General features: G+C 38.6%; 2 protein-coding genes across 4 annotated transcripts; both read left to right on the top strand.

Annotated features, from left to right (window-relative positions):
- Positions 1 to 994: 994 nt before the first annotated feature.
- Positions 995 to 4,260, top strand: LOC103707117 (protein transport protein Sec61 subunit gamma-like). The gene is made up of 3 exons (XM_008791486.6): positions 995 to 1,203; positions 1,392 to 1,507; positions 4,034 to 4,260. Exons 1-2 carry the CDS (start codon positions 1,110 to 1,112, stop codon positions 1,505 to 1,507), a joined length of 210 nt encoding a protein of 69 aa, XP_008789708.1. The 5' UTR covers positions 995 to 1,109; the 3' UTR covers positions 4,034 to 4,260.
- A 144-nt stretch (positions 4,261 to 4,404) lies between these two features.
- On the top strand, positions 4,405 to 12,689 carry PGR7 (proton gradient regulation 7). Of its 3 annotated transcripts, none has more exons than XM_088707370.2 (6): positions 4,405 to 5,504; positions 5,577 to 5,719; positions 7,073 to 7,153; positions 7,598 to 7,702; positions 10,413 to 10,562; positions 12,279 to 12,689. In XM_088707370.2, exons 2-6 carry the CDS (start codon positions 5,678 to 5,680, stop codon positions 12,504 to 12,506), a joined length of 606 nt encoding a protein of 201 aa, XP_088563496.2. In that variant the 5' UTR covers positions 4,405 to 5,504; positions 5,577 to 5,677; the 3' UTR covers positions 12,507 to 12,689. The 3 variants fall into 3 exon arrangements, with proteins under 3 accessions (XP_088563496.2, XP_089782295.1, XP_026660460.4); XM_089926169.1 differs by lacking the exons at positions 4,405 to 5,504; positions 5,577 to 5,719 and adding exons at positions 6,303 to 6,331; positions 6,391 to 6,937 and having other exon boundaries at positions 12,282 to 12,689; XM_026804659.4 differs by lacking the exons at positions 4,405 to 5,504; positions 5,577 to 5,719 and adding an exon at positions 6,326 to 6,937.
- Positions 12,690 to 13,036: the final 347 nt, after the last annotated feature.

The raw sequence follows: 13,036 nt of genomic DNA, 5'->3' as shown, positions 1-13,036 counted from the left end.
ATGAAATATTTTGCAGTACTTTGCAAGTGACATATGAGGTAAAGAAGAAAAAAAATATTGACAGGCTTGAGCTATTTCGTACTGTAGACATCTTTTGCTAAGTTGGCAATCAATGTGGCCATCATCTTAATCAAATGACTCTGGATGGGCTTGTCTTTTTTTCTGAAAAAGAAAAAGAACTGTCTACCAGCCTTCATTGGATAAACATGGTTCCGCCCCTTCCGAATGGAAAATGGCTGCTGGCGTTCACACAATGTGATCTGGGTTTTGCTGTCGGAGTTAGTGATAATGCCATTTTTGGTTGGTACTTGATATTTAGTTTAAGGCAATACAAAAGCTAATCCACACCAAAGTTTTCTTGACAAAGAATTGGTTTTTCAGTTCAACTGATGATATTAGGTGAGGACGGTAGTTCCATAGACGGGTGAGTCCTTCTTGTACAACAATCAAGCTAGATTCTGAAAGATTACAAGCCTATCAATCTCCAAAGAGCCAAACTAAAATACTGTCAACAGGGCTTTCACTTTCCTATAATTCAGACTTAACTCTACTGTGTGATGGGGGGCTTGACCCGGAAATCTTTCCATGCATTACAAGCAGAATTGTCTTTAAATGGTCGTGCGAGGATCACACCGTTTTGAGGAACTGCAGCAGCTATGGTCATAGTATTGTGACATTTAATTATTATAGAGATGAGTAGTGATCTTGGGTCCTTCTACATGGTATCAGAGCCATAGGTTTGGAAATCGGCTATTCATGTGTTCGTTGCTCTACGTGATTGAAGAGCTTCCAATAGTTTGCTGTGCGGCAGTGCAAGCATTGTCCACGGGATCAGATAAGAAAAAATAAAAAAAATACTGTCATGTAAAGAGTGAGGGAGCCTTGGCTCAATTTTTTTTATAATAAAATATATTTTTCTAATTTTTTTAGTATTATTTTTATATTTTTTGTTTGATGTTGTCTTAGATGTTGGGCCGGCCGGCACGGTCAAACTACTCCGTAGGGTGCTCCTCCTTGCCTTAAAAGATCTTCCACTGTTCTTCTCCATTTCGTATCTAGGGTTTCGCCTCCGTCTCGTCTCTCTCCCTCCTCTCCTCTCTGAGCTGAAGATGGATGCCTTGGATTCGGTTGTCGATCCCCTGCGGGACTTCGCCAAGGACAGCATGCGCCTCGTGAAGAGGTGCCACAAGCCTGATCGCAAAGGTTAGCGCTCCGAACCCGTCTCTACCATCGATCTATCGCGATCTCGTCCTACGGATCGATGGATCGGTAGGCGATTCTTTGAGTTTATAGTGGTTCCTGATGGATTTATAGGTGGTCCTTTGACATGATTAGAATTTATTGTGATTCGTGATTAAATTTTGACTGGATTTCATGGATCCCGCTTGCAGAGTTCACAAAGGTGGCCTTCCGCACGGCGGTCGGATTCGTGGTGATGGGGTTCGTGGGGTTCTTCGTGAAGCTGATCTTTATCCCGATCAACAACATCATCGTCGGATCTGGCTAGGTAATGAAATCATTTTTGCCCGTAGAGATTCCTAGGATTTTGCTTGTTAGGAAAAATGGAACGAGAAAAAAAAATCGATTTTTCTGGTTCTTTTCGCTTTCATTAGTGGGAGATTTGTAATGTGAACACCGAGGCCCTTAAATTATGTTAGATATTATGGTAGAAGATATTATATGTAATGGAATTAAGGAAGTTCAACGTTTTATTTTGATCGGCTTTGAGATTGAGTCCTTGGACATCTGAATCATTTGTTGATATTTAGTTATCTGGTTTCTTGCAATCAAATATGTTTTTCTTGTGTTTCCAATCACTTGTTATGACGTTTAAATTCATACATTTTCGATTTTTTGCTTCTTATGTAGGTTGCATGATATGATTATCTTGTTATATATGCAGAGATGTGGAATTTAATCAGTGTTCTGTTTGTTGTAGTGCATCTTTTATTAGATTTGATGAAGTGCTGAATTCACGTAGGTAGCAGTACAGCTGATGAAAGAGTACACAGCAACTATAAAAGATGAGGATTCAGCCTGATGGTAGATCAAGTTGATGGTGGTGGTGATATATATATATATATATGTATATATATATATATATGTATATGTATATATATATATATATGTATATATATATGTATATGTATATATATATGTATATGTATATATATATATATGTATATGTATATATATATATATATATGTATATGTATATATATATATATATGTATATGTATATATATATATATATATGTATATATATATATATATTGTGGGGTTGGTGGGGGACGGGGGTGTGTGGAGGTTGTCTCCCTAGCTGATTTCCTTTCAGATAATGTTGTTGAAGGAGGTAAAAGAAGATGCTTACGTATGATTTTATTGCGTTGTTATTGAAAGGCTTGATGGATACTCTGAAGCATCATTCTGGATCTATGAGCAGCTTTGGTGTGGGAGGAGGAAACTGTAGTATTCCAGTAAAGTTAAGGTGTGGAAAGGATTTGGAATAGCTTGCAATAACATAATAGGTTGCCCATGGGAGATCTGATTGATTGTTTGGAAGAGTTGCAACATAATCTAGAAAAGCTTATGAAGGTTGATAAAATCAACTACTCTGTTATGAAACCCATCTAGGTTGAACAGGTCAACCTGTTCACTAATCACCCATTAGTAATTACAGTTTGGGTTAGTTCAAGACTCAATTATCTGTTCTACACCATTGAACTGGATAGTTCAACCGTTTGAACCATCTGGATTGAATGATCGAATCAGGTTTATCATTTTAAAAATGATAGAGAGGAGATAAAAGATCATGATTTCCCACCTGCTGCTACTAAAGCCCTATCAAACACCTCAATCTCTCAGTAAGACAAATTAAATTGAAATAGACATCCAAGTCATAACCTCAACATCTTGTTGAAGTCCTTTAATTGTGTTTCTTTTCATCTTGTTATTTTGACATAGATCAATGTAAAGCAAATGTAAATATATTTATTCATTTATTTAAACTAGGGTATGCCCCTGGTTATTTATTGTCATTTTATCTGGATGTTCTTGTCAAGGTCTCTGAATCAGAAGTTTTCTAATTTTAAAGGGTAATAGCAACTTGATAAGTATGTTGGAAGTCATGGCCCCACATAAACAAAAAAACCTGTCATATGGGGCTGATTTCATTGGGTCATATCAAAAATATGCATTGTGAATCTCTTCCTTTGAGAGTTAGATTCCTGAACCCCCAATGCAGGCTCAATGGAGAATTAAGGGGATCAGATTGATCTAATGTTATCAATCCCTAATTATATTGGATTTAAACCTTCCAATGGAGCAGAGGCTCTTGACATTAAATGATATTTATTTGTAATTGAATTATAGTATAGCAAGGGAATCCAACGATTCCATGGCTTGGACCATTGAGAAATTCATGGAGGAATCTGCGTGGAACTTGGCTTTTCATTGATGCCACTAGAGGTGCCACTTTCATGGTAGTCAATTCTCTTGGTTTTTAGCAATGCGAATAAATTTCATCGATTGTGGCATGAATCATGCTAGAGTAACAAGTATGTGTTAGTGGTGTTGTATACATGCATACGTGGATTCGGACCTTCTCTTCTGGTATGATAGATGGCATGCGAAGGCAAGCTAATATATTGTCAGCATCCTAGTGTTTCACCGGGTATTCATTATTGTGAATCATTCACTTGTATATTAATTTGCATGAGCATCTAAGCATCTTTGCCTTGTTTTAGCAGTTAACTATTTAGATCTCAGTCATTACCCTGAAATTGTTGTTTTATATCATCAGTATAAGAAAATTTTAACCTTTAACTGATTGTAGTTCATTGAGATTTATCAAGGTTTTTATTATCATGGTTCTGGATGATGAATGATTTCCCATATCATAATTTCAACTCATTATTTTTACATGTTTAAGCTTCCTCATTTATGCATATCGCGTGGTATCATCTATCAAAACCAGTTCCTATATCAGCATGATCAGCACTGAATCTTTTCTTACTGATGTTTTTGTTTGCAGGAATGAGAAATTGTGGAGGAAGCGACACAAGAAATTACATTTTTAAGTTTATATCTTATGAAGACTTTTTTTCTTTTCATTTGACACATAGAAGTGTACCTTTGAAAGATGATAGGGTGTTTGTCGTTTGTCTTGTTTCCTTTTCCATTGATGGCAGTCTGTATTTTATCATTAGCTTGTAGTGGATTCTCTGAATTTATCTATAGAGAAGGAAATGTTAATGATGAGTTACTGGGTAAAGGGGCAAACTGATCTACTGCAGATAGCTTACTTCCAAATGAAAAAACAAAAAATTTGCTAGCGATCACATCCAAAATCTTGTCCAAATGCAGGATTATGTTACTTTGCAAGTGTGCATTTCAACCTTCCGCTCTCCTAACACAAAAATGGGATAGGCATAATAACAAAATATAGGAGTAAAGTGGGTGATTTTGTATGAATTTGCAAATACCTCTTACATATCTAATTGCTGTAATGCCAATCTTGTATATTTCAAATTGTTGTAGTATGGCTCACTCTCCTTCCAATTAGGGTTAGGGTGACATGGAGGTGGTTATGTTATGGATTTAAAAAAAAAAACATGGAACTTGACATGAATAAATATGATGTGAATTTGTTCTTAGAAAATGGAGGGGATAGACCTCTCTTCTCTTCTTCCTCAAAACCTAGGGTTTTATAAACCCTAATGGAAAGAGAGCTATGTCTTGCCGAAAACGACACACCAACGAAGATCACCTCCGCCCCAATCCTCTACAAAATAAGTTTACGCCACCCTCCACGGCCATAACGCCCACCTCCTCCTCTTTGTATCTCATCCTCTTCATCAAACGCTACTGTGTCTCTCTTTCTCACATCTGGATCAATATGTTCCTACGTCTCTTTTAGTTCTTCTTCAATAGCCAAGGATCAATGATGTCGGAAACCAATGGATAATCCTTGATCCTAATTATCCTTGGATGATCCTCCATCCGTTCTCACACCAACGTCCCGTCCTTCCGTCAAAGTCTAGCCCCAAACCAATGGCAGTGATGGCCTTTGATCCAATGGACCCCTCCCCGCAGCTAATGTCGGCAAACTCTCCTGCATGAATGTTGGCGCGCACGCTTTCCCGACGATCCCCTCCCTACTCTTCAAGTGCTCCTCACATCCCCTCTCCCTTTTTACTCCCAGTCCTCGAAACGAGAGGGCGAGAAGGGGGTAATCGATCTGGGCCCCAGATCTAGAGATTTCTTCTCTTTACGTTGTGATTTCACGGCCAATGGACGGGAGGGAGATGGCTTCGCCATGGCCGCTGAACCCGACACTGCCCTACCGTGAGGACTGCAGGAGTAAGGCCGAGACCTTGGCGCTGGTGGAGGGATAAAAAAAAACTATGCATCCGAGGATGGCAGATTTTTTGTTCCACGTTGCAATCACTCCGATGGCTGCCGCAGCAAATCAATGGCCAAGGATTATGATCTCATGATGATGGGTAACCTCCTCCACGTTTCATTTGATTAGAGCTAGTAGGTGGCCAATGCGGTTTGCTGAATGATCGTTTCAGATGAATTCCAATGTAGGAGAGGAAGGTGTTTCACCTCCGGCGAGGGGCGGCAACAGCAGCCTTGGCGCCGACGGAGGGAGAGGTAGCGTGGGGCTCTTGCTATGATCGAATCGGGGGTGATCGTCGTCGGCGAGTCGCTTATTGTGAGATATAGCTCCCTCCCCATTCATCTCTTTCTTTTAAAGATTTATCCATGTCATATTTCATCTTTTTTTTTTAATAAAAATCCACATTATAGCTACCTCCACGACATCTCTGACCCCAAGAAATAAGAATGGATCATACTGCAACAATTGGAAAAAATGCACGGTTGATATTATTATAATTAGATACTTGGAGTGTTTGTAAATTTATATAAAATGAAGAAATTTATTCTTTTTAAGCCTTCTCTTTAATTTAAGGTCGGATTGGAAAGGTTGAGTGTCCCTATATAGCAACATAAACTATATCTTTATTACCTTTTCTTTTTCAAGAAGCAAGCTGAGTGGAAATTTGATAAAAAATCAGGAAAAAGATGGAACCGGACACAGGTTTACTGCATGCGCATAATTATTAATGATCACAATGTTTGGTAGATTAAGATTTTATTCTAAAGATGTTTTTATCCCATGCTTCTTTAAGTTAGATCTAGCCAAGCAGCAGCCATATTTTTTATTTTTCTTTCTTGCGCCTTGTGGGATCATCAATCACTGGCTGGTAGACTCTCACCATATCTTGCAGCGTCTCCGACAAACGTTTTCCCTACAACCAAATGGGTTTGCCAATGCTAGCAAAAAAAAAAAAAAAAAAAAAAAAAAAAAAAAAAAAAAAAAAGGGTTTGCCAAGATGAACTGAGTCGACTCACCAGGCGACTCGGGAAAACTCAGCCCGAGCCAACTCCTCCACCAACCTCTAATCCAACTTCCCCGATTAATTCCCAATCTCTTTCGCTCTCCCTCTTCATCTGTCCTCCCATAATGCCTCTCCTTCTCCAAGCCCTCCTCCCTTCCACCCTCCCTTCTTCTTCTTCTCTCCTCAACCCCTCTCTCTCAAAGAACGCCCCTTTCTCCTGTCCGCATCGCTTCTCTGCTCTCAGGTATCCCTCCTCTCGCCGCCTCCTACGATGCTCTCTTGTATCCGTTTCCACCGAGGTGCCCCCCACGATGGGGGAGCCCCGGGGAGCCCGCCTCTCGCCGGCCGAGGTCTCGAGGACCATCATGGAGCTCTCCTCCACGGGCACCCTCTCCACGCTAACCCCCGAAGGGTGGCCGCTCGGCATCGGCGCTCGCTTTGTTGTCGATGCTCGGGGTGCCCCTGCCCTGTGCCTGAGCCAGCCCGATAGCTTGTTTGGAATCGGCGGTCGGGCCAGCTTCCACGTACAGGTGATGGGTTCTCTTCTTTGGATTGGTTTAAGATGCAATAATTTGGTATGAAAATGAGGACTTGGTGAATCATCGGAGCTGTAGATCTCTCTCCCACTGCCTGATGGTTTCTCTGTGCATTTTTGGTGATTACAGTTTGAGCAGAGTGGGTCGCGAACTCCACAGTGCACGCTGCTCGGAAGCCTGAGCAAACCTGACGATGAATTGCTTCTGAGGGTATCATTTTCTATCCTCACCTTTCTTTTATTTGATCCGTGAGCTGTTCAGAATTGTATGCGTGTCTAAGCATTATATCAGTAATTTCTCAGCCGTTTCCTTGATCATTTGTCCTTTCTTGGCATTTGATTGCTATTAAAAGGTTGATTGGATTCTAAAAATTGGATCTCTGTCCTAAATACTTTTTCGCATGCAATTCAAATAAGAACATGAGTCGGATAAAGTTTCTTCAATTTCTGAACGCCATTTGTTAATGTTATATTCTGCTTCTGCACTATTAATTCAATGACACTGATTTCTAACCTCATTGGTGTTGTATTTACTACTGAGTTTCTCACCAGCCACCTTTTGGAAGAATTTGCTTTTAAATTGCAATGCTTGATTAGAAATTAGTCTGTAAATCTTCTCAATAAATTAATTTTCAAACTTGAGTGCATTTTTTAGAAGCTTCGTATGAAATGGGAGAAGCAGTTTGGAGAACAAGTGAATGGAGAGCTTGTATACTTAATGTCAATAGAGCGGGTGCTTCACATGGAAGATTTCAAGGAGGTATGGATGGAACTGTTGGACTTATTTGTTCTAACCAGCAATGTTCTTTAAGTCTTATATGAATTACTGCCTCATTTTAACTTGTATTATATGTGAAGTTGTGGAGAAAAGTTTTTAGTGGGTTTCAAATTAATAATTCTTCTTACCTTTACATTTTAATTCTGCAACCACTTTACCTGTTGCGATATCAAGTTCGTGGAGTTTGAAATAGTTGTTAAAACAACTTGATTAAGATGGTCTGCTATGTCGACTCGGCTGACCACCACAATTATGAAAACAAAGCATGTGCATTGAACTCCTTATCTCCCATCTCTAGGGGCTAAAAGTAGCAAATCAAATCCTCATTAGAAGAGAAAAAAGCAATTCTAGTTTTTATTATCCTGGGTTTGGTAGCTAGCTCTGGGAATTGGCTCATCCCTATAATTATAGCAGTCTTGTAAGTTTCCATCTCTAGATAGTTTCTCCATTCTAGGCTAATAATCTACCGGCGATACATAACATGAATGTACATATTTATGTAGTTTATATGATAATTACACCCATGAGCTTTGACTTATTTTTATATCACATTTAAGAAACCTTTACAATATCCATTGTTTCTAGAGCAATGTGACAATGTGCAATTGTCATAACAAGCTTCTGTAAATTCTTTTTTCACCACTTCCATCTACCCAACATTAGGTTTTCTTTTCTTCTTAGTCTCTCAATAACTTAAGTTCCTTCTTGAATGTCTATATTCACCTTTACATGGGCAAATATCGAATTTGATTCTCCATCAATTTATTCTCTATTTTCTATACAAGCATTTAGATACTAATTTTCTAATTGTTGCATCTTTCAGTTTCACGACTCATCCATATTGCTCGACATTGGTATGTACAGCTTAACTGATTTCAGAAATAAAATGTCTTGATTTAGAGTACTCTAGTTTAAGATCTACATGCTAAAAAATGTAGCTTATAATCTTAATTTTCTTACCTACTCATCCAAGAAAAGGATCACACTGTGCTGGACTCTTAAGCGCTTTCGCCCTGTCTAGATTTAAATATGGAACGGATTTGGACTGCCTTGCTGACATCAGATAAGGGGAGTGAAGATTATTAGGTTTTTTTGTCTCTGTGAAAGATAGAAACATACTGACACCAAGGATAAAAATTTAGATCAAAAGGGATAAGAATTGGTCTAATTTTCAGTTCTGAGCTGCAAGTTTGATCAAGATATGAAATGTATTTCTGCTCTTTAATTTATGGAGAAGAGAGTGAAATTCTCAATGCATTGGGGAAAATCTCAACCTTCTCTTTCTCTTCAAAGAAAATAAAGATGAATTTGGAACTTTGAGGAATAGGTTTCAATAACTTTCTATCATCTTAAGATTCCCCCGACCCATGAATTCCTATGTCCGTGCATGTGTGTGTACGTGCGTGTGCTTGCACCTGTTTGTCGGTGTCAGTGCACAGTTGCGTGGTACCAAAATATGACCTAAAACAATTCTGGGTGCCCTAAAGTAGAGTTCAAACTAGGAATCATGGAAGATGACTTTTATTTTGTTCATTCTAACCTGATTTGGTTCTTTATGGATAATTCTAGCAATTCTATCTAATCACTATGATTTTTCCTGGGGCCACCTTTTCAGTTAAGGGTGTAAACAATACGCTAACTAGGAATACAATAATCTCTCTATAAACTTAAATCATTTTAGCAAGCTTAACAAAAGGAGGACTTAACTTATGATGTGCCCAACAAAAACCTCGATTGCATCATATATATACTTTCATACTAGTTCATTACATTTCTAGCTTTTTGATATTGCATTGCTTGCATATGTGCATCTAGTGACATGAATTTCTTGATGTTATTTAATCGGGAAATTTAAAAATATTTTTTGTTTCTTTTGTATCTAATCTCAGCCTCTTTTTTCTTAGAACTTGCTTGTGTTTTTGCCTGAATGATTTCAAACTCTGAAATTCTGAATACAAACTTTTAGTGTACTAAACCATTTTATCCATACTTAATTGTTGACTGTTAAATTAGGTAATTGAAAGTCTATTGGCAATTGCATTGTACTCCATTTTCAGAAGCCCCAACTCTACTAGGTGATATCCAGGATGTTCGCTTGATCATGAAAGGAAAATATTGGAAGACACGTTTACTGAACTAGAATCACACACCTACAGCTCTAAATCTACTATGTTATCTTTCAAACCCTGTCAATGTACCTGGATGGTTGCTCTTGGATTGTTCCTCATGTTCTCTTATTAATACCAATGATCAAGCCATTGGCAATGCTTAACTGTTCCTCTCAAAAAGAAAGGGACAAAGCCTCACTGTTCTGTTAAATCATTCTAGCGAAAAGCATTTTTGTTTAATTAGAAGTTGTAGATTTTGTAGATTTCAGCACATAGATTGCTGGCTATAATTTCTGAATCCATCTACATAGATCTGACTCCATTTATGAAACATCGTTGGCTCTACATCATGGGCAGTAATTTTTTCCTATTGTGTACCAAATACATGTGAGTTCTTTTAATTAATTATATTTTTTTGGCTGTTATCATTCGTGTGCAAATTGGATGCATATCTTCTGTTGACTGTAGGAATTATTGATGGTTTTCAGTTATACTTCATTCAAACCATGCTTTTCTGCATGAGAATTACTAGAATGACTTATAAACTTGAGTTGCTAAAAACTGTTGATAAATTTTCTTTCCAGAATGGTGTATGGGTGGCCTGTTCAGAGTATATGAATGCAGACCCCGATCCTCTTCGAGACTTTGCTGAAAAAATTGTGGAGGAGATGAATTTAAGACATGCTGAAGATGTTCAGCGATTGTGCAATGTTTTTGTGGACTCGGGATTTCAGGTTTGAATCTATTGACAAGTGTATAGACTATAGATTCTTGAAAGTTTTTATATATGCTTATTTACATCTATGTTTCTTCTAGCATAAGTGCCTAGATTTCATCAACCATTTTGTGGTATGTGCTAGATTCAGTTATTTTCCCAACTTAATCATTCTAACTAAACTAACATCATTTCCTAGTTCTAGTGAGCTTTCGTGTCAATTTCTCAACATAGTCGGTGAAACAACTATTAACTATTTCACATATCTATGAGAAATTACATCAGTTTCCTATCAATTGTTAAATCCAAGGTTGGTGGTACCATCCCGAACCGCCCCATTTGGTGTGTACTAAGCCGTATTGGGTGCCGGTCCGCCCCTCAATCTGAGAAATCGGCGAGGGCGTGGGAGAGGAAGAAGGGGAGAGAGGAAGAGAGAGAGGAAGGGATAGGGAGGCAGGAAGGGAGAGAGAGGAAGAGGGTGGCAGAGAGAGTTTTTGAAGCCCTCTCTCCTCCATTTGCCCAAATAGGGATGGAGGCTCTATTCCAAAGTCTGACTTCACTTAAAAAAGTTTCAAAAAAATGGGGCCCGAGGCCCGAAACAAGGGCTTCGCCCCCATTCGGGCACCACAGACGAGAGAGGGCTCAAAAACCCTCTCTCCCTCCCCCCTCCCGTCTCTCTCTCCCCCTCCCCCCTCCCGCCTCTCTCTCCGCTGCCCTCTTCCTTCCTCCCTTCCCCCTCTCTCTCCTTCTCTCTCTCACCCTCCCTCGCCGATTTTTCTCTGTCAGTATGCGCTGAAACGATATGGCTTGGTATCGTACCATATCTTACCACCAGCCTATTAGCACGGGTGTTGTTTCGGTACCACGGATCTTGGTTTATGCTTTTATTATTACTAGTATCACAGATAAAAGCAAAAACATAGATCTGGCACCTTCCATAGGACATTGTTCTGCCCATTTTTAGTTAACTAAACCTTCTTTTCTTCTTTTTTTATTTTTACTTATATATATATATACAACAGTTCTATCTTGTTTTTCTTTTTAGAGAAATATATATAACATGATTTTCCTGACACATGCAGAGAACTGTTGAAGTGGAATACACCTTACATTTTACCTTCACCACTAGAAGCATACATCGATAAAAGCAAAAAATTTCATGTCATTTCCAGTTAGGTGCTTTATCATGAACACAGGATGCTCACTTCATTGTTGAATTACATGTAGATGACTGCAGCATGGACTATGTGCTAACAAACTCTGTTATCTTCCATATTAAGCTAGTGGGATCATCCTCTCTCTCCTTTAGCTTCTTTTGTCTTGTACGGCAGCATGCTAATAATGTGAACTTTCTTGCTTAAATGGCACAAGGCAATGGAATCACCCTCCCTTGAGAACCTAGCTTTGACCAGCTATAACTTCTTCTCACATTTAATAAATTCTCCTATCAATTAATGAGAAAAGATACAATATTTTAATTTCAGTAGATAATGCATGTCCTAAAATTCAGATCTTTCAAGTCTTTAATTTGGTACCTCGTATAAAGGATGTGTTCTGGTAGATGTTAGGATTATGTATGCTTTATTGCTAATTGCAATGCTGGCCTTTTCTTCTTCTGACAGCTGTTTTAGCCTTTTAGGATTGCATTATGAGCCGGTTATAATCTCTCCATATCCAATCAATGCCTGCATCCTCAAACTTGCTTCATTTAACATATATGATTTCTTCATGATAGCAGGTAATGGGTGCAAAGATGATTTGGGTCGATAGGCTAGGTTTTGACATGCATTTTTATTCTGAGAAAGGGGTATTTGCAGCCCGAATCCCTTTTCCAAGAGAAGTTGCAGATGAGAAGGGTGTGAAATCATCATTTAATTCCATGTCTCATCTTGCATGGGAGGTTGAGAAGAATTATGTTGTTCCAGACTTTGAGAAGGTGACATGCTTGAAGAAGATGATGTAGGAGGTGTGGATTCTTATTGCGGCTTCCGTATCCTGTTTAAGAGCTTGATCATTGCTTGTATTGATATGCACGGTGATTTATGGATTTTTTTTTTCACTCTTGTATTTCATCAGTGGCATTATCTCATAGAGTTATTTGGTGAAAGACACAGAATTCGTAATAAATTCAATTTTTTTTTCTCCAGCAATCTTGTGCATCACCATTGTTTTACTTTTTCTTTCATATTCAAAAGACCTCAAAAAGGATGCCTCACGCACTGATATTTGAAGGATATCAGAAATGACTGGGGTTGCCCACAATTTTCTTATAAACAATTAATTTCTGCTCTTGCATGCCTAGATTGCCTTAGGGTCTATCCAAGCCCCTGTTTGAGAAGACCATCCAAGCCTAATGATGTCTTTTAAAGGAAGAATTCTATGGTTCATCCAAGCTCCAAAAAAATTTCACTCTAAGCTTTTTCTTTCCTTTTTTTTCTTTTGATGGGGCTACGATGATGCAGTAGTGCATATGGCTGGCCTGCTTAATTCACA

This window comes from Phoenix dactylifera, chromosome 11 (assembly GCF_051530095.1).
Source record: "Phoenix dactylifera cultivar Ajwa chromosome 11, Ajwa_hap1_PhDact_Kaust_v1.1, whole genome shotgun sequence".
Lineage (NCBI taxonomy): Eukaryota > Viridiplantae > Streptophyta > Magnoliopsida > Arecales > Arecaceae > Phoenix > Phoenix dactylifera.
The sequence above is the reverse complement of the archived record's forward strand: the minus strand, read 5'-3'. Positions and strand labels throughout refer to the sequence as shown.

What these genes read in the sequence shown, in the direction of transcription:
- PGR7 (XM_026804659.4), top strand. Translation starts at nt 6,533, where the DNA reads ATGCCTCTCCTTCTCCAAGCCCTCCTCCCTTCCACCCTCCCTTCTTCT. An exon ending in ACGATGAATTGCTTCTGAGG is followed by an intron (nt 7,154 to 7,597) that starts GTATCATTTTCT and finishes TGCATTTTTTAG; the next exon opens with AAGCTTCGTATGAAATGGGA. An exon ending in ACATGGAAGATTTCAAGGAG is followed by an intron (nt 7,703 to 10,412) that starts GTATGGATGGAA and finishes TTTTCTTTCCAG; the next exon opens with AATGGTGTATGGGTGGCCTG.
- LOC103707117 (XM_008791486.6), top strand. Translation starts at nt 1,110, where the DNA reads ATGGATGCCTTGGATTCGGTTGTCGATCCCCTGCGGGACTTCGCCAAG. An exon ending in CCACAAGCCTGATCGCAAAG is followed by an intron (nt 1,204 to 1,391) that starts GTTAGCGCTCCG and finishes TCCCGCTTGCAG; the next exon opens with AGTTCACAAAGGTGGCCTTC.